At 40.9% G+C, this 21352-nt stretch overlaps 2 protein-coding genes across 4 annotated transcripts in view; one reads left to right on the top strand and one right to left on the bottom strand.

The window, feature by feature from the left end:
- CMSS1 (cms1 ribosomal small subunit homolog) overlaps nt 1-21352 on the bottom strand; it is a 181379-nt gene that overhangs the window by 95554 nt on the left and 64473 nt on the right. The window lies entirely within an intron of this gene.
- Nucleotides 1-21352, top strand: part of FILIP1L (filamin A interacting protein 1 like) — a 156156-nt gene that overhangs the window by 74767 nt on the left and 60037 nt on the right. Inside the window, exons 2-4 of the mRNA XM_083500767.1 lie at nt 7176-7452; nt 9471-9644; nt 15865-16043. Coding sequence (XP_083356893.1) covers nt 7186-7452; nt 9471-9644; nt 15865-16043 — 620 coding nt within the window. The 5' untranslated portion in view covers nt 7176-7185. The remainder of the gene's footprint in view (nt 1-7175; nt 7453-9470; nt 9645-15864; nt 16044-21352) is intronic.

The raw sequence follows: 21352 nt of genomic DNA, 5'->3' as shown, positions 1-21352 counted from the left end.
CTAAGCAGTGCCCATATTATTTAAATATTTGTTTAATTTCTATACCAGCTTTCATAAACATATATTCCGGGATGGTTTGCAATGCAATATCCTCTTACTGTGGACTGGGAGCCAAGGCTGAGAGAGAGTAGGTTGCTTAAGGTTGCCTTGGGAGTTCACAGAAGAGGGGTTTGTAGCTCACTCTCTTAATCACAACATTAGGCCAGCTGCGGATCATAGTGTACAATGGAAGTTCTATGTTTATGTAGCTCACATTTCCATAGGCATAATGAATCTTCCCTTCTTTCAGACATGGTAGTTTGAAAGAGTCCCCTGTTCTTGAAATTTTGGTCAAACGGTCTTAGCTATATTTCAGTGCATATTTTATATTCATTTCCCATCTTATTCCAAAAAGTCAGGATGAGTTATCTGCAGGTTTCTTGAGCATCAAAATAGAAACATCTAAATGTTAAACCAGTGTAAGGTTAAAAGGTTATGACTTTCAAAATAATGCGACCTTTGCTCTGGAATGTATTTTAAAACTTGTCACCTATTCAATAGTTACCTCCTGGATGCCAATATGTAGACAGACTTGGTTGCTTATAGCCTTATACAACCAAAACAACTTAAATTGATCACTTCCCTTCTTGCCCTACTACCTGAATCTTATTAGTAGCAGCATGTTAACTAGAAGGCTTCAAGCAAATCCTATTGATCAGTTTCACTCCACAGAACCATGTGAGATAAGATTACTCTAAAATCTGTCCACGTAATTAAGGAAGCAAATTGACTGAAAAGTGTGTTGAGTTGGCATCCTTGTTGAAACACCATTTCCATAGTTACTTGGTTGTATCTAGACAATGTGAGTTGGAACTAGTTCCTATTGAAGTCAATGGGATTTAAGTTCAACTTGGTTTGCTTACAACCCCACTGACTCCATGTTAGGGAAGAAAAGAATTGCTGCTTTTCAAACCAGATTTCTGGATTACAACTCCCATCCACAGCCAACATGACAAAAGGTCAGGAATAATGGGAGCTGTAGTCCAATGACATCTGGGGGGGCCACAGGTTCCCACACCCCTATTTCTTAGAAACACTTTCAATGCAATCTGAAAAAGTGAGCAATAGTTTGAAAAGTTACATGCGCTAAATAAGAGAAGTAAAGAAAGAACAACGTCCGCTCTATTCCTAACTGAGAAAGACAAACATCCCCTTATGCATGTGAAGAACGGGAACAAAATCTGCTAGCACTGATGTCAGCTTGCATGTTAAAGCCAACAGATAGCACTTTTAATGTTGACAAACCAGAAAAATAACATACTTTCATGGGTAGAAACAGCATATTGTGTCTTTGAACATTACAGGTCAGAGGGTTACTACCTAGATGCATAAGCTAACCAGGACTAGGCACAGCAGTAGACTCAAGAGAATGCAGGCCAGAAGCAATTACACCAAAGAGCTAGCTCATATGTTACGTTAGCTGCTTGGCTTACATTAGCACATGTGCCTGATGCTTCCAGTTCCCATAATTCACACAATATGTGGGTGATCAATGCAACCTGCAATAAGATCCACAAATCTCACTTCAAACAGTATGCTAATTGTGGGGAATTGGAAGCTCAAGACACTCGGACTTCTGCAAAAGATGCAATTAATTTAAGAACCCATTTTTAAAGTTCAGTTTATTAATTTATACGCTGCCTTTCCAGACACAAATGATTCATCATTTGTGAATCAAAAGATGTCTTTTTCATCATGGACTTAAATGACTTAAACAGTTTGACATCTGCTGGCAAAAGGAAAGTTCATAACCACTTTGAAGTTGTTGTTTTTTATAATCAAGTGGTATATAAATTTTATGAAACAAATAAATGAATATATTTCTGGGACTGGTCAGGCTGTCTATTTACTACATTTATATTGTGCGTTTCTTCTACGATGGAACCCAAAGCAGCACAAATGGGGTTCCCAGGTGATCCTCCATCTCAGCACCAAACAGGCCCAGATCAGTTTAGCTTCAAGAATAGTCATACCTCGGGTTAAAGTTGCTTCAGGTTGAGTGCTTTCGGGTTGCACTCCGCGGCGACCCGAAAGTAACGGAATGTGTTACTCCCGGGTTTCGCCGCTCGCACATGCACAGATTCTCAAAATGACGTCATGCACATGCGCGAAAGTGGCAAATCGCGACCCGCACACGCACAGACACAGGTTGCATTTACTTCAGGATGTGAACGGGGCTCCGGAACGGATCCTATTCGTATCCAGAGGTACCACTGTATTGAGTCATCATGAGCCTTTAATACCATGCCTTGTGACCACAACTTCCACCATCACCATGCCTTTTCTTTCTTGCATGTATGTGATGGATAAGTATGCAAAGAAAATTAGCTAGGTAACTAAATATTACCTTCTTCAGGTCCATTACTGAATCTATATAAAAAAGAATGAGAGCCAGCTCCCAAAACTATACATTTGAAAGATCAACCACTATTGACAAACAACAACAACAACAACAACACAACAATATTTATACCCCGTCCATCTGGGACAACTTATCCCTTTCTTGATCTATATCTTGCATGATTTTACCAATGTAAAAGGCATATTTAAATGTAAAGTTGTGCCTTTCATTGCTTCTCAAATTAAAAACCATTTTTTTTAATACTTCCTTATTCTTTTTTTACCACCACAAAAATATTCTATGCTTATAGCTAACAGGAGAACGCTGATGATGGTTGTAAATTCCTGGGTCTTCCACCAACATGAATTCATGAAAGGATCAAGCATGCCGATTTATCAGACATTACTAAGCACGTTTGAGTAGCCTGAGAACAGGAAGATCAAAGGGCTGTGGCTTCTTTTCTTTTTTTATGTGTGTGAAAACTGGCTAAGTTGAAGTGAATATTCCCAGACAGAAAAAGGTTTAAGTAAAGCTGTCTCTGTCAGATTGCTTCAGAAGTTTTCAGGAGTAAACTGGGAACGATAATGAGGACATTGTTTTCACTATGCTACTGCCCATTCTACAATTTCTTCTTAGGACAAAGCTTCAACATGTACACCCCTAGCACTTCCAAGATGAAAAAGTTTGTGGGTGGGTAGGGAGAAGGGAATGCAAAGAATAGATTTGATTCTTTTCTTGATGGGCAACTACAACCTGCAGTCAGGCACAGTGCACATTGACCGTACAAACCAATGTTTTAAAGCACTGCAGTTGCAAGACTACATAGGTTCCTCTTTTTAAAAAAAGAGAAATAAATCTCTAGGAGCAGATCAATGCACCTAGAGATAAATACAGCTGGACTGGGAAGGGAAAGAGGAAAAATCTCCTTCTACCCTCATGGGCTGTGATCTCTATGAATGAATGCCACACCTCTCTCATATGGTTCTTGTAATGGCCGGCAGTTTGTCTCCCCAGAGAAGAGTAATTTTCCCCAGGGAGAGATGCCAACTTGAATAAAATATGGGGGGACGGGACAGGTAAGCCCCACCCTGCATAACTGATCACATGACATGGCACGCACACACCTTTGAATGGCAATGCCCACCAACGTTTTTTGGGGTGGCCCCTCAAATATTTTATGGCGGGGCTGAAGGGACCTCTAGGACAGCCTTTCTCAACCTTGGGTCCCCAGATGTTTTTGGCCTACAACTCCCATCATCCCTGACCACTGGTCCTGTGAGCTAGGGATCATGGGAGTTGTAGGCCAAAAACATCTTAGGACCCAAGGTTGAGAACCACTGCTCTAGGAGTTGGTGAATGCCCATAGCAAACAGAACCTTTCCTTGTTGCACAGACACAGCAATGCCCACAACCGTTATCACACTGTGCTGCATTCAGGAGGGGATAGCTCCAAGCCTGGATTGGGAGGAGGGTAGCATTGAGAGAGAGAGTATGGGAATTGGAACTGGGGAGAGCAGGCAAGGGAATAAAGGAGATAGCTGAGTATGCACAAGGTCACTGCAAATGGGTGAAAAGAAGCCTTCTGAGCATGGGCCAACCCAAACACAACCAGCTTAAGGAAACAAATATCTCCAAGTTCAGACTACACTACAGTTCATCAAACTATGCACGAAGATTACAAAGAGTCACCTGGAAGGAAAAGTTGTGTTAATCCAATCTAGATCTAATTAGTTAAGGAGGTGATGAATTTTTTCCATCAAGCCCTGGTGCAAACTACTTAAGTCAGCAGCTAGGATAAAATCAGAAACATGCGAAGCATGTTTTGAAAGGCACTTCCCCTAAATAATCAAAAATATTGAACTACAAAGGAATCCCAAGAAATAGAGGTCTGCTAAAAGGAAAAAAAAAAAAAGGAAAATAAAATGCCAAGGTTCTAAAGAATCAATTATTTGCTTCATAGAAGCACCAGTGTTTCTTACCACTTTACACCCTCTGCTAAACCAAAACAGGCCACAAAACCAGCTGCCTGATGCATTAGTCATCCAAGTTCGGTGTAATATAAAACATCCCTTTGGAGGAGTTTCAACATGTCCACCACAGCTTTCATTCATGTCTTCAAAGCATTAATAATGCCAAAGAGAAAAGCAATGCAATGAGAGGAATCACGAAGACCAATGAAAGCCGGGATAAGTCTTGATATAAAACAGGCCTTTATCATCTCTATGTCCATTTAATGCTATCATATGTGAAGTTACCACACCCAGAGCATCCTAAAAACCAGAGTCATGTGTATTAACCATTCTTTCAAATTAAGTCCTGAAGTACCAGAAACCACATCTACACATGGAATCATGGCAGAAGCACCAGGGAATTTCTTTTGAAAAGGATGATGAACTTTCCAATATGACAGGATGCATTTAAAGTTTAGGTACTGAAAAGGAGACTTAATTTCTTTGTGAGTCAGAACATTTTGAAGCGAGGAGTCAGTAATCAAAGTTGCATACCATAGGGAAATGGAATATATGCTTCAAAGAGTGATTGTGTTGATTCATAAATCAATTACTTATGCTGAAAGACCCATTACAGAATGGGGCATCCCCCATTCAGGGCCTTAAATCTTCCAGAATCACTAATAAAAACTTTTTTTTTAAAGTGTCCTTTTAAAAATATATACATATATATAAAAAATATGACAAAATACATAAATATAAATTTATCAATATGCTGAATTTTATCAAATTGATTCAACAGTGAGCAATTATAAATGCCACAGGAACTGTTATTTTGAAAAATGCAGTTATTTTGAAAAAATGTACCTGATTTCTGCCAAACAGGCACAGAAAGTTCTTATATTTAAAGAATATTTATAAAGTTAAAAGTTATAACTTCACAGAATATAATAAACAGTATACAGTTTTGAAGAAGTCAAAAACAAACTGTTGCCAGATTGACAGAATATATAAGTAAAGTTCCAGAAGATTTTATCATGTGCTGCTTCACAGATACAACTCATAAAGGGCAACTATATTTACTTTTTTTAAACACACACAGAAAATGTATTCACTCGCTCTGAAATATAATATATTATGTGTGTAACTATTCATCTGGCATGTCAGACAGTTATATTAGGGACACCTCTGTATTACAAACCACCTGCCACTGTGATGGAATAACATAACAGCATGGTATTTAATTCAGGTTCCTTCTAACCACTTTATCCAGCTGTGTGTGTATGGAGGAAAACACTTTTTCCAAATCCACGTTCCATCCATGTTTTCTGGTTAGGGTACTAAGAAATAGCTGCAATGCTCATCATCCTAGCTTTCTAAAACAGTCCATAAGTGAATATTGCTGGGAATATTCTAAGATAAGAGCAGGCTAATGTAGAACTCCAGATATGAGAGAGAAAAGTTGCCTCTTTCCCCACTCACTGGTTTTAAGTTGATTCATCTCATCACGTCGCTTTAAATTTTCTTATGTCTTCTTCATCACACTCCTTCCAAAATATACCACCAGTTCGCACTTCACCCAGTTGTTGTTTTAAAAATGCTTTTCTTCTCACAATTCTTTTAAAAGAAGTTGCTATATACTCGGTGAATGAGCATGTTGCTCCACTCCAATTTAACCAACCATTTTCAGGTGTAATACAATGTTCTTGTTGCCGTCACATTCAATCTCTGCCGTTTCTAGGTAGGGCTAGGGAAAACAGCTTCTGAAAGACCAGAGAGCTGGTGTTGGAGCTAGATGGTCTGGCTTGGTAGAAAGCAGCTTCCTAGGTTAGGTTCCTGTAATGTAACACCAACATTGCAGGTATATCCTCAGGTACATCCCTCAGGTACACCCCGAGATATTTCTTCAGCTGCCCAGGCACATCCCACAAACAGATCTACATGGCAACTCAACAGACAATTCCGACTGTACTGAGGGGACATGCACATCACATGCACTGGGTATATAATTCTCTGTGCTTCAGATATTTATGAGCGCTTCTAAGTTATTGATAGTTTGTGGTTTGGATTCAATCCAAATGGATTTAGTGTTCTTGTACAACAAACTCATTTCAAACACTCAAACACACACACACTCTTATGGTTAAAAAATGATGGGAAATATAGAATAAAAAATTCTTGAAACAATGTATAACCAGGGCTTTTTTTTTTTAGTCAGAACTCGCTAGAACTCAGTTTCCGGCACCTCTTAGTTGGGCGCCATTGCCATTCTAAGAGAACGAGGGAGGTGTTTCATGGTGAGTTCTGGCACCTCTTTTTCTGGAAAAATAGCACTGTGTACAACCTCCCCACAAATCTGGCTGGATGTGCAAATAAGCAACCAACGTTCCCTAGACTTTTGGCAAACTTTTTGCACACAAATAAGGATGTACCCTCAATATGCAGGTCATCTGGAAGTAGTCTGTATGCAAACAGGTGTAGTACTTCACTACTTTATTTTGTAATAACATAACAACTTCATAATACAAGTAAATTGCTAGAATCTTTGATAAGATTCAAGATCGAATTGAATTCTCATCTTCACAGTTCTGATGCAGTTTTATTTAACAGGACTGGCTGCAAAAGCCGTCACAGAAAATGTGAGAGTTCCATCTTACCATCCCATCTACTTTTACAAGGTATCCTGGATAAAGTTCATGGTCTGTTTACTTGCCTGACTGAAAATGTGTCTTGGTTAAGATACCTTGCCTAGAATGTACCAGACCCAAAGACAATTCCGTTATCCACAACGCTATTATATTTTGTGTTACTTTAGGTTTTTACCATTGGTTTTTGATCTTCACCAGGTATTTGGAAATGCGTTCCAGAAGTAACAGCACGGAACATTCTTCCAAGTCAAAACATTCTCAAAAAATGCCAAGTGACACTTATACAGAAGACACCCCTGGCACCGAGAAAGTAAAAATGAAAAGGAGAAAAACAGAAAAGGACTTTGCAGCAACAACAGACACTATCCTGAGAAGCCCTGATTCAGACAAGAAACAAAGAAACTATTCCAAAAAGGGAGATCTTTCTCGCGATGATCTTTTATTTCTTCTGAGCGTGCTTGAGGGAGAATTACAAGTCAGTATATTTTTTCGTTTTATTATAAATACACAGCTCTTGCTTCTCATTCTGAGAGCTCTGTTGCTATCACTGATGTAAAAACAACATGAATATATTAATTTACATGTGACAAATAAGACATCAGACTGTTTTTTTTAAAAAAAGTCAGTGATAATGTAGCATAGTGATTTACAGAGCAATCCTCTGAATATCTATTCATAATTAAGTCTCACTGACTTCAATAGGAATTGCTCCCACGTAAGTGTTTATAGGGCTGCAGTCTAAAAGAAAGAACCGTGTGAAATGCTACCTGTTGAGATGGAAAGGGGGGAAGGCAATCAAACATGTTGGGTTTTTCAGAAATACAGGTACTTATACATCCAACTTCACAGGAACATGGGAAGCAGATTTGTACCACGTCATGCTATTTGTTCATCCAGCCAGTATTGTACACTCTGACTGGCAGCATGTATTGTCTACTCGGATTGATTTCAAGGTCTCCATTACCTGATTCCTGGGTTTTTGTGTTTTTACTCTGGAAATACTGGGATTAAAATTTAGGATTTTCCATATGGCACTCTACCACTGAGCTATGGCTCCTTCTACTTTAAGAGTGCCGTCCAGCTCAAGCGAAGCACTTTTATGTGCCATTTATTTCATTACAGCCAAAGGGGATTTCAGGAGCTTGGCTTCACCTGGGCTATTCATTTATCTCTTTTCAAAATAAATGATAAACTCCATCTCTCCGCTTGCGTGTTGTCAAAGCAGCTAAAGATACAGAAGCAGAGTCTCCACCGGCTATGACTGTAAAAGGCCTTTTTTATTATTATTAGCATCTTACATCAGCCAATTTAAAGCGCCTGCTTCTTCTAAGGGCTTTGAGGGATCTAAGCCATGACACCTGAAATCCAACATCCTTAATACCATTAATTATTTTTGAAGAAATCTTGGCCACGTGTATGGAGTATTGTATTATATAGGTAATCACAAACATACACGGGTCACCCTGCCAACTTCTAGGCCAATTAATCTTGTTTTAAAGAGCTGCCATTATTGCATGCTATTGGAATGCATGCTGCGGAAGGTCACATCCTCTGCAATGTGTACCTCGCTGGCTTCAGTGCACAACCACGTATATGTAACAATAGTAGCAGACGGTTTTCTGGTTTGACTTAAAACAACAAAGGGTGACTTTGTACCCTTGCTCCTTGGCTTCCCCCAGGAGGAATGAGTGACACGAAACTCCGAAAACAGCTGCCAATACCTTCAAGTCGTTCTTTTCCTTACAAAACTTGTCCAGTAAGAAAAAGCACGCGTTTGACTATAAAGCATTACGTTATCTGTTTGGCCATCGCACCCTAACATGTGCATGTTGGGGCCTGCCATCTGCCCTCTTATCTCCACCAAGGATAGCCAATGTGGTACCCTCCACATGTATTGGACTACAACTCTCATCTGTCTCCACCAGCATGGTCAAAGGACAGGGGAGATGGGAGTTGTTTCCAGAAACACCTGGGAGACACCACATTTCCTACTGCTGATTGACAGTCCTTTTTTTAACTGCCATATTTCCATACACACTGCCAACATCTGGAAGATACAGGCATTGACTAAAACGGAAAGTGACTGATTGGGATAAGGGGATGGCAACAGAAGCCAGAGGTAAGAGAACAAAGAATGTGGTAGGCAAAGGTGAAGGGGGGGGAGGGATGAAATATTGTTTTAAATTACTACTGTTGTCTTATAACAAGGATGGGGACCTGTGGCCCTTGGCACTGCAAATGGTCAGAGATGTTGAGAGTTGAGTGTCCAATGATATTTGGAGGGCAACAGGTTCCCTGTTCCTGTTTAAAGAGGCAAAGTTTTCCTTTTCCAATCACTCACATGCCAGATGAATTGACAAAGGACTGGCAGCAGTAAAGGCAACTTGCATGAAAAGCTGACCTTAAAAAATATAATAGGAATTAATTCAATACCATTGTTGCAAACAGCTGATATCCAGAATTCATCTCACTGGAGTAACTGTGTTTTCTCAGGCGCAGGATGAAGTCATAGGAGTTTTAAAGGCTGAAAAAATTAACCTGGCTTTACTTGAAGCACAATATGGCTTTGTTACTCCAAAAAAGGTCCTTGAAGCACTTCAGCGAGATGCTATACAAGCCAAGGCTACACTATGGCAGGAGGATATCTATGAAAAGCCCATGGGAGAGGTATGTATGATGCATGTTTTAAAGAAGGATGTATGAATGCAGGGATTAGCGCTCCAACCCAGTGAATCAAAGGAACGAGTCTCGTTGATTTAACTAGTGAAGGGCAAGTGCCAGCAAAGCAAAATATTGTTTTGTTGAATTCTACAAACAGTGAGCTCAGAGCTTAAAGATGCCAGCCTTTAAATCTCCACTACAAAACTGACACACACTTCTGCTTTGAAAGCATCCTTTAACTTCCAAGCGAGATGAAGGCAAACCTAATTGTCAAATGGTAAAAAGTCTAAGTAGTCAACGAATCCCAAAGCCCGCAGTTAGATTCCTAAACCAACAACTGTGGACTCTTATCACTGACCTTTGGGGACTGTTTGTGAACCAGAAGAACCCTTGTGAACACATGCACTGCAACTCTTCCCAGCCCAGCTGTAACCTCCTTGAAATCACCCCCCCCCCGAGCCTGGGAGGTAAAGGCCTCAACTGGCTAATACAGGCTTCTTTCAAGCCTAATTTCAGCAGGGGATGAAACTGTGGGCACCATGGAAGGCTTCTGTGGGCACAAGTGTGCTTGAAGGCACCACACTGGTGTATCATGGGCTAAGGAATCATCCATATATTACGCCACACTTCTGAAGACCTGCTCCCCTCATTTTAAGACCTGCTTTACCCATTTTAACCAAAACCCTTCCTCTTTTGTCACAGCTTTGTTTCTCTTCCTCCGTCCCTTGATGTAACATACCTTTTCTTCTTAGTGTTTTGTTTGGATTGGATATGCTTCCAGGGGAAGGAGGTTGGTAGGTTGGTCAACCCACTGATATGCATTGTAGAATGTACAGTGGTACCTCGGGTTACATACACTTCAGGTTACATACGCTTCAGGTTACAGACTCCGCTAACCCAGAAATAGTACCTCGGGTTAAGAACTTTGCTTCAGGGTGAGAACAGAAATCGTGCTCCAGCGGCGCAGCGGCAGTGGGAGGCCCCATTAACTAAAGTGGTGCTTCAGGTTAAAAATAGTTTCAGGTTAAGAACGGACCTCCAGAACGAATTAAGTACTTAACCCGAGGTACCACTGGATCTGTGCATCATCATCACCAGTACCACTCCTGTTCTGTCTACACAAACTACTTATTTTGGGACAGTAACTTATTGAATCATTTGCCTGCTGATTCCAGGGACGAATCAGGAGGTGAATTAAACCAACCATCCTGAGCCCTCTGACTTCTTGGGATGAGCAATAATATTAACAAGCAGGCTTAGTACAGTGATACCTTGGTTCTCAAATGGCATAGTTGTCAAACGCTGCAAACCTGGAAGTACCGTATTTTTCGCCCTATAAGACGCACTTTTCCCCCTCCAAAAATGAAGGGGAAATGTGTGTGCGTCCTATGGGGCGAATGCAGGCTTTCGCTGAAGCCTGGAGAGCGAGGGGGGTCGGTGCGCACCGACCTCTCTTGCTCTCCAGGCTTCAGGAAGCTATCCGCTAGCCGTGGGAGACCCAGCTCTGGGTGCTGGCAAGGTCTCCGCTAGCCCTGGGAGAAACCCCGCGGCTCTCCCAGGGCTAGCGGAGCGCTGCGCTAATCCCGAAGCTTGGGGCATGCAGAGCTCAGCGCCCCAAGCTTCTGGATTAGCGCAGCGCTCCGCTAGCCCTGGGAGAGCCGCGGGGCTCTCCCACGGCTAGCGGAGACCTTTCTGGCACCCAGAAGCTTGGGGCGCGCTGAGCTCCGCATGCCCCAAGCTTCGGGATTAGCGCAGCGCACCTGGGGGGGAAAATAAATTCCCCCCCTTTATTTCTTCCCCCCAAAACTAGGTGCGTCCTATGGGCCGGTGCGTCCTATGGGGCGAAAAATACGGTAAGTGCTCCAGTTTGCGAACGTTTTTCGGAAGCCGAACGTCTGACGCAGCTTCCAATTGAGTGCAGGAAGCTCCTGCAGCCAATCGGAAGCCGCACCTTGGTTTTCAAACAGTTTCGGGAATCAAACGGACTCCCAGTGTGGATTAAGTTCAAGAACCAAGGTACCATTGTATCTCTAGACTGTAGAGTTCCCTAGAAAGATGTTTCAACATCCAGCATTGGGAGATACTCTACATTTGGAGCTTGCTAAAGAACTATAGATGATGAAAATGATGAAAAGTAATAAAATGTGAGCCAATATCTATCTGCATTCCTAAATGCTTTCCTCTTCACTCAAACACACATGCTCCTGGTATACAGCTCATTACAGCTCACTATAAACGACATCATGAATAGAATTCTTCCACAGGGCACTTTCCAGACTTCAGAAAGAAACATACGATAAAGTTCATTTCACATACGCAACCAATGTCACACAAAAAGTTTAGAATGTGTTTCCAGATCTTGAAGCCTTAACCCTCTAGTTATGATCCAAATCTCTTGAAGTTCAGGTGCAAAGGTCAATGCCTTTTCAAAACACTGTAGGGTATTAGGTCATAGAAGTTCTGAGCACAAAAGGAAATGATCCAAGGAAGGAACAGTATTGCCTCCCCACAAATTTCCAAAACATAATTTGGACTTCTAGCTTGCATACATTATACAAATGTTTTCTTCCTAACGTTACATGGCAGCAAATGAGTTTCTAGCGCCATTTTCCTTGGCAATATCAAAGGCAAAGAAAAACATTCTGAAAATAGTAAAAAATGGTACAGATCCCTCATGCTGACTGGAGCCCTGGAAACGGAAGAAACCGATAAACACCATGCAGAACATTTTGCAGAACACTGTAACTTTAAATAGAATTTGGAAAAGATAAAGTGTGCATTTATTTGTTTCTAATGTTACATATTTATGAAATAAATAAGAGAGAAAAGGCCACCAGCACCAGTTACAGCGGGAGTGTCAGAAAGAAGCAAATTACTATGTGACTTCCCCACACTAATTCTGTCAATGTACCTCACTGCCTGGCTCTCACAGTCCCTGCTATTCTAATTGCTGGTTTCTCAGGAGCAGTCCCTAAGATGCTGCCAACAATGCGACATCTTTGCCAGTTGAGAATTGCCAAGCTTATCCTATGTGCGTCTTGGTTCCAGTTCTATACTTGGGACAAGCATACGCATTTCCAAGAGGACAAATATGTGCAGCTTTCTTCACTCCTATAATGAAGTATTAAGAGAGGCAGACAACCTGGTTTTGAAATCATTAAGAACTTCATCTCACTTGTTGCCAGTTTAGCTCATTTCTCTTTGGCAACAACAACTCAAGCTATCGTTTCATAAAGACCAATTCACTCAAGCCACAACTGGTGGGTGTTGACCCACCAACCACTGCCACATTTACTATATATGTGCACAGGATATGATGTCACATGAAACTGTCCTAAGAGACTAAAGGACATACAGTCAAGTTATGTCGCCAGAGGGAGACGGGGGAGCTTCATTTCTGTGGGAAACCTCAGCATCTTACCGGTAGTGAATTGTTTTGTCACTACTGAGCCCACTGTGTGGCAGTTTTGGTGACAAGTAAGCAATTTTCCTACCACCACTGCTCTTCACAGTGCCAACCCTGCAGAGCTTTTGTGTGGTTTAGGGGCTCCTATGATTTTGTCTGACAGGAGATGTAAAGGATCCCTCGGTAGCAAGCATTTGAAGATAAAATTGTTTGTATCCACCACAATTTGGATACCGCAGTTTATGCTGATCAGATAAAAAGGATGTCCAGAACAATATCTGGCTCCATTTTGTTGGATTTCGGTCATAAAAGACTCAGAATATGGGCATGGCACTTGGCTAACTGCCTGAATGTTCAACCTTTGCCATGCTTCACTTATTACAGCTAGTGGGTCTGAGTACAGAAGATGGCAAATGCCTCTTTGAGAGAATAGGTGCTCCCAGCCACATTAAAAGGTATGACCATTACTAAAGAAAACTGCAGTGGACCCAGAAGACCTGAACAACTGTCAGCTCATTGCCAACATTCCCTTGGGACAGGTGACCATGTAGGTGATTGCCAGCAAACTCCAAGCACATTTTGGATGAAACTAATTATCTAAATCCTTTTCAGTCAGACTTCAAAGCAGGATTTGGTGTAGAAACCAGATTGGACACATAGAAAGATGACATTTGCTGCGAGAGAGATGGGAAAGTGCAACATTGTTCTTTTGGACCTCTCAATAGATTTGATAGTCTTGACCATACAACCCTTTTGGAGAGGCTGTGCAAGTTCAGTGTTGGGGTATTGCTTCCTAGTGGCTCCACTCATGCCTTGGTGCTGATTCTAGAAGATGGTGCTTGAGTATTTTTGCTCTGCTGCTTGACATTTATGCCTCAGAGTCTCTGCGGGGTTCTATTTTACCCCCCCCCCTTTAATCATATACATGCAACTGGAGTGAGGTCATTTTGAGATTTGGGTGTGGTGTCATCAGTATGCAGATGACACCCTGCGTTCCTTTTCATCTAGCACAGGTGAGGCAGTGGGAGTAATAAATCAGAGCCTGGAAATGGCAATGGACTAGATGAGGGCCAATAAAGTGAAGCTCAATCCAGACAAGACAAAAGCACTCTTAATGGGTGGTTTAAATATTTGTTCATGGTATCAACCCCCAACCCCAACCCCCAAGAATCAGGCTCATGTTCTGGGAGTGGTATGAGAACTAACAGGGCCATATTTAAATACAGTAAGTCTAACAGGGCCATATTTAAATACAGTAAGTAAGAAACACATTTACTGAGATGGAGAATGATATGGTTAAAAAACATTTAGGTTCTTATTTCCATATTGCCATATTATTCCTTATGCATGACAAGCTTAGAGTAGTTATAGCAGATTAGTTGTCATTTACCTGGATAATGAGAATAACTTAAGTTAACATGTGTAACACAGCACTTTCAAAATTATACATTCATCTTAAGTAGCAGGGGAGATCTGTGCACTTAAGCAGACTGCTGAACCCACGACTGTAGATATACATCTTCCTTGATATCATGACTCTCATCTGAATCCTAATATAACTGATATAAACTGAGCTTCTGGTGCAAATGTGGATACACATCCCCTCCTGGGGTCACTAGTTGAATGCAACAAGTTACATGCAACTAAAGTAAGATTGATTTAGCTAGGTTTTATGAAAACCATCCTCTCCTTGCCTTCTTTCTCCTGGGAAACAGCTACTCTTGAACTATCTTTAACTCTCTGGCACTGAACCACCAATAGCAAGTTTAAAACAGTACTGTGCTTGCGCTGTAGCCCTTAACTACCATGGAAGGCCATGAATTACATGCGTCACTGAAGGGCTGTACAAATGCCAACATAAATAAAAAATAATCAACTACTTTGGCCTGATTTTTTTAAAAAGAATTCACCCTGGCCTCACAAATTTATGACTGATTGCAGACAAATTTATCAGAAAGGTAGTTTTGTATGTAGAGAGAAAAAAACCCAACAAAATATCTGTTGCAAATCAGAAAAATCCCACCGAGACAGACCTTCTGACAAAAGTATGAAGTCTAGACTATCTTGGTCAAAGGGCTTCCAGCTCTGGCAAAATACTAAAGAATAAGAGAAATCTGTTCTGTTTTTATATTTCCCTTCATTAGGCTCTTGTTCAGTTCATTAGTATAACAGCAGCAGCAGAAGCAGCAAAGAACTTTCATCACTTCATAGGGAAGCTGAAACTAATAATTACATGGAACTGGGCCTCTTGCCTTCCTAGACTGAACAAAAAGTTAATATGCATCACAGCTAGACAAAGAGCACTCCATCAATTAAGCACCGAGCCAAAAGGGGAAGGGAAGTTTCCAAATAAGACAAAACATTTGAATAAATCATGTTCGTACAGAAGCACACTGGGAACCAAATCAGAAAGTACTAATGCACCTCACCAGCATCAGGTGTCATCAGTAAGATCAAGAACTAAAAAGTAAGGTGGCACAACCTACAGGGAGTCTCACTGGGTTCTCAAATGAGGGAATAGAGGAAGGTCAGTCCTGACTTGAGTATATTGCTGGTAGGGGGATTTATCAGAACCAGACAGAAACCTGAAGGCCTGTGCTCTTCATCTCATCTTCTTGCCCTTTAAGAATCCCTAAATTAACACAATGGAAGCTGAGTAATACATTCTTTAGGATAAGGCCTGTACCAATTTAATCCCCCCATAGATATTACTAATGTTACTTCCTGGCAAAATCAATAATTAAAATGACTGTTCTCCCCCCACAAAAAAAAAACCCTACAGAAATGAAGGAAATCACAGTACTGTGTTATTCTTTTCAGCTTGACAAAGTTGCTGAGAAGCATAAAGAAACTCACAGGCGGATGCTGGAACAGCTCTTAATGGTAGAAAAATCTCACAGGCAAACCCTATACGATCTGGAGGAGGAGAAGAGGAAACATGCAGAGTACATGGAGAAAAGCGATGAGTTTACCAATTTACTGGAACAAGAACAAGAAAGGTAGGACATATTTAAAGCTACTAAGTAGACTTCAAAATCTTAGTGCTTTGTAAGTACCTTTAAAAAATATACTCCTGATTTGTATCCAACATTTGAACACATCAAGAACATGTTATGGGGTATGTACTGCATGACCTTTCGTGACATAATGCGGTAAAGTTACTGTATTTTTTGCTCTATAAGACTCACTTTTTCCCTCCTAAAAAGTAAGGGGAAATGTGTGTGTGTCTTATGGAGCGAATGCAGGCTGCGCAGCTATCCCAGAAGCCAGAACAGCAAGAGGGATCGCTGCTTTCGCTGCGCAATGATCCCTCTTGCTGTTCTGGCTTCTGGGATTCAGAATATTTTTTTTCTTGTTTTCCTCCTACAAAAACTAGGTGCGTCTTATAGTCTGGTGCATCTTATAGAGCGAAAAATACGGTAATAGAGCCTGCTAGCCTTTTAATATCATCCTAGAAATGTATCTCTCCCCCCCCCCCTTGTACTTCCCCATCTCCCATATTTCCTTCCTCTTTGTGGAAAAGGCCTCTTCTGGTTTTTCTTGAGAATTATCTTCTTCTCCTTCTTTTGGTAGTGCAAAGGCAGAGAGATAAATTTGTAGTAAATGTTGATATAACCCGAACAAGTCTTTAAGGTCTCCTTCCAGTCACAAAAACTTATATTTCAAGTCCAATTCACACATGATGCTAGTGATGTGGCAATCACCTTTATGTTGTTGGTAAGTTTTGCCTCTCCAGTTACATCCATGGAATCATTGTCTTGTGGGTCATTTGAATGATATAGGTCCCACCCGTGCAGCTGTTATAGGAAGAGAACACATCACTTACTTCAACAATGAGGCTTTTTGCCCTACAGATGTTACAGAAGTAGAAAGGGAATTCAATGACACAGAAATGGCCTCCCATGTCAATCCAGCAATAACGTTTCTTAGTGAGAAGGACTGTACAAGAGTTTAAATATGTTAAGAATCAAATTCTAGTAAGCCTAGTAACTCATATATTTACAGTAATACACAACACGACCCCAAACGGAGAAGTTAGAACACAGTATCAACTGCAGCGTATTTGGAACCAGTATATCTGTGATATACATAGAGGGCTGCATCCTTCTTTTGAGGCCAGTGGAAGCATCTAGGGTGAAAACCAGACCAAAAATATTCCAAAGACTGAGTAGACAGTAAAAGACGGTCTTGTGGACTGTTGCAGTCATGCATCAGCCTGGGTCATAAAAACATTATATGAGCCCTGCAAAAGCAAAGTGAAGGCCCACCTAGGCCTGTATTACATAGCACGGTGCAGGGGCCAGCTCAGCTGTCTCTGCAACAGGATTCTGTGGCAGGAACCATGTTGTGGATTCAGTCCAACTATATACAGTGGTACCTTGGGTTAAGTACTTAATTTGTTCCAGAGGTCCGTTCTTAACCTGAAACTGTTCTTAACCTGAAGCACCACTTTAACTAATGGGGCCTCCCACTGCCGCCGCACTGCCGGAGCCCGATTTCTGTTCTCATCCTGAAGCAAAGTTCTTAACCCGAGGTACTATTTCTGGGTTAGTGGAGTCTGTAACCTGAAGCGTATGTAACCTGAAGCATATGTAACCCGAGGTACCACTGTACTGTATTGCTGCATTATTATTATTATTATTATTATTTACAATGCATGCTCAGAGCAGCTGACAGTGCTTTGAGGACTGCAGCAAAATTCATCTGTAGAACATAAGCAATAAGGAAAATGAAGGCAGTCTAAAATATGCAGCAGGAGACGAAGCTAACCAAATATAGAGGAAATCTCTTTATGGATTCAGATACGATGGTTCCTCACCAACTCACATGAGGAGAGACAAAAATGGCTTTTTTGTCATTTTTTAAAAAATGGCCTACATTTCAAAACAGTAATTAATTCTAAAAAGAAGAAGAAGAAAAATCCCCCAAAGAGAAGAGGAAAATATTACGGTCGCATTTCCTATTCCCCGGACAGCTACACTTGATTCTCAAAAGTATGAGAACATGGTCTCTGTATCCCATTGCTCAGAACAGCTTCCAGATGGAAATGTCTGGGTGTGAGAACGTCAAGCCCATTCTAACCTCACATGATGCATACAAGATAATACTTCCTCTCTTTGCCGGCATAACCTCATGTTTCATGTATCCTGGCACCATTTGCAACATTCACCCTTCCTGCTACACCTTTTTCCTTTAACGTCTGCTATAGAAAGCTCACAGGCTCTCTCTCCAAGTACTCAAATATTTACGGAATAAAATTCAAAAATACTTCGTTGCTGATCTTGTTAACAGCAGAAGAAATGTTCTAAATTAATACAAAATTATAAATAAATACAGCTGGGCATGGGGCATAAATAAAAGAGGGAGCTTTTTTATATAAAAAAAGATAGTAGGCACTCTGCCCATGCACAAGTTTATGCAATGCTGATACTTGAAGAGTCAAAATCCAAAGCTGGGTTTTTGAGCGCACTTTTCCAAATACAAGTACAGATCTCCAAATCACTACACAGAAAAGACAGTACAGCAGAAAAATCATCAAATGTAAAGGCTAGGAATGGGGGGAGGGAGAATGGTTTTGATTAAATGTAACAGAATGCTGCATCATCTGCAAACAAATCAGTACAAAACTGCAAAGAAAGACAGCAAATATACAAGCTTTTAGAAGTAGTGGATTATCTAATTAAAATTTGTTGTTGTTTTAATAGTTGGAAACAGTTTACAATTATTATTTGTAACCAATATCTGTCTGGAAAGGAAAAACGGAGGTGGCTAATGAGACCTTAGAGAATGCAATAATAGATTTTAGATTAAGCCTCAATTTTTGTGTTTTCTTTGGAGTGCTCATTTTATGTGGAAAACCCTAAAGGAGCATGATGTCACATCTTGAATAATATCCAAAACATTTGCCAAGTGATGTCGCCATCAGGATCTCTTAGCAATTGCCTACCAGAGTGAGAAAGCTCTCACACAAGTTAAGGCACGGCTCCTTTATTATGATAGTACACAAGCTGATGTTACACACACACACAGCAGGGAAGCAGGGAGTGCCTGGGAATTTTTAGAAAGCAGAAACTGTTGTGATTTTAAAATGGATTCTGTACTTTGTGAGTTTGGGCCTGTCACACAAAAATTTGGGTGAAATCACACTGAAGTAAAATATTGGTCCACCATATTGATTCAAAATGGTACCTGCCATCCAAACCTCAACACACACAAAAACAACCTCAGGAACGCTTGTACCGAGTTTGGTGACAATATATTGACAGATGACTAAACTTGTGCCAAAAAACAGGTGAAGTTATGCCAAAGTCATGTTTTGGATTGTCACCTTGAATCAAGATGTCAGGCATCCAAACACTGACAAAGACTGCCACTCCTAGCTCAGGAGCCCTTGCGCTGGGTTAGTGACAATATCTCATGTGGCAGCCAAACGTATACCCAAAAATGGGTTCAGTCACATGCATGTCACGTTTTGGTTCACCATCTTGATTCAAAATGGTGCCTGGCATCCAAATGTCAACACAGACCCTTAGCTCAGGAACCCTCGTCCCAAGTGTGGGCACAGTCTGCTTTGTTGATTCGAAACAACACCTCATGTCCAAACAGTGTTGAAGTCTGCCATCCAACCTCAAGAACCCTTGTGCCAAATCTGGCAACAGCATCAAGAGAGGCAACCAAACCTATGCCAAAAAATGGGCAAAGTCACACCAGGTTGATGTTGGTGTCTACCATCTTGGTTCAAAATAACGGTCGGTGTCCAAACATGGACAAGGACTACTGCCTGCACCTCAGGAACCCTCATACGAAGTTTGGCAAGAAGCACCCAAACCTCTAGAGAACAGACAGAGCATTTTCCAAAATATAGAGTATATCACACACACACACACACATCATTGTTGTGCTTCCGCTTACTTAGATTGCATAATTACCACTTCTCTAAAAGTCCTCCCAGGAGGTTGAGGAGACTCACCATCTTTGTGGGAGGAAATGAATCACCCCAAACACAGCAGGAAAATCCCACCCCACATGAGAGCATGACTCTTCCACCCGCTTTGGGGAAATAATTTCATCTCCAACTGCAGCCCTGTACAACTCGGTCCACAACTTTTGGTAACTCCCAGCAAACCTTTCAGAGGGTTTCATGGAGGATTAGAGGAAGGAAATGCTAATTGCTTAATGAACACTCATTCGTTTTGCAGTTGGTTTAGAAAATGTTGGCTGTGAAATGTTTAGGTATAAAAATGACCCTGCAGTTTTTTGCAGGAATACTATTTTTGTGAATATGCAATAGAATTAGAATAGGAGAACAGTCAAGGACAAGAAAGGCATAGTGGATGTAAACAAATTTATGATAAAATCATGCTTAATGGGTTTTTGATTCATTATTGTTGTTGTTGTTTAACTGTTTGAGGTCAAGTGGGAGGTCAATTTTCAGTGGCAGTTGCATCAAAATACTGAAAGAAAACAGACTAGTTAAGGCAATCTATCAATTCCAGCATACTTCACTTGAATACTGAACATCAGCCAATGCTAGTAATACTTTGTTCTCAACTCAGACATACGCACACATACTTGGGAGTAAGTGCTGTTCATCCCAGTGAAACTTACAAATTGAACAGGCTCAGAAACAGAGACAGCAACTTACATTTGGTAATAACATTTGTAAAGGTAACACTAGGATCTCCCTACAAAAGGCAAAACATGGAGAGTGGTTACAGGGTCAGGGCTTAGAAAATTGGGAGACTTCTTAGTAAAAAGGGACACAATTGTAACATACACAAACATTCTTATAATGGTACACTGGTTTAAGCTACTGACTGTTATTTTGTTAGCAGAATTAGCTAAGTCCGATAGCAAAGGCTGAAAACTTTATCGCCCATCTGCAGGAAACATGGCCTCTTAAGCCAAAAGAAATGCGTGTTCAGCATCAAATCTCTGCAGAATTGTCAGCATGCATACTTTCAATTAGAATCAGCACCACTTCTATATATGTAAGAACTCCAATACTTAGTTTTTAAGTGCTCATAGCATTTCAGTTACATTTCCTCAGCCACATTTACAGGTGATGGCGTTTATCTAAGAGTAGCAGTGAAGGTTAACCAGTGAGTTCATGGTTGGGCAGATATTTGATATAGACATTTCCAGCTTAAAACTTGTGCAACGGCACAATGCAATGGCAGCTTCATATCATTTGTTTGCGACAGCCTCACAAAATGTTTTTCCTCCTTTCTCAATGATTGCCAGCCTTTATTAATGATTCATAGAGTGTATGCACTTAATCACACCAGTCCTTTCAAAAACATGTATT

This window comes from Podarcis liolepis, assembly GCF_965112155.1.
Source record: "Podarcis liolepis genome assembly, chromosome: 4".
NCBI lineage: Eukaryota > Metazoa > Chordata > Lepidosauria > Squamata > Lacertidae > Podarcis > Podarcis liolepis.
Note: the sequence above shows the minus strand (reverse complement) of the source record. Positions and strands in the feature narration are given on the sequence as shown.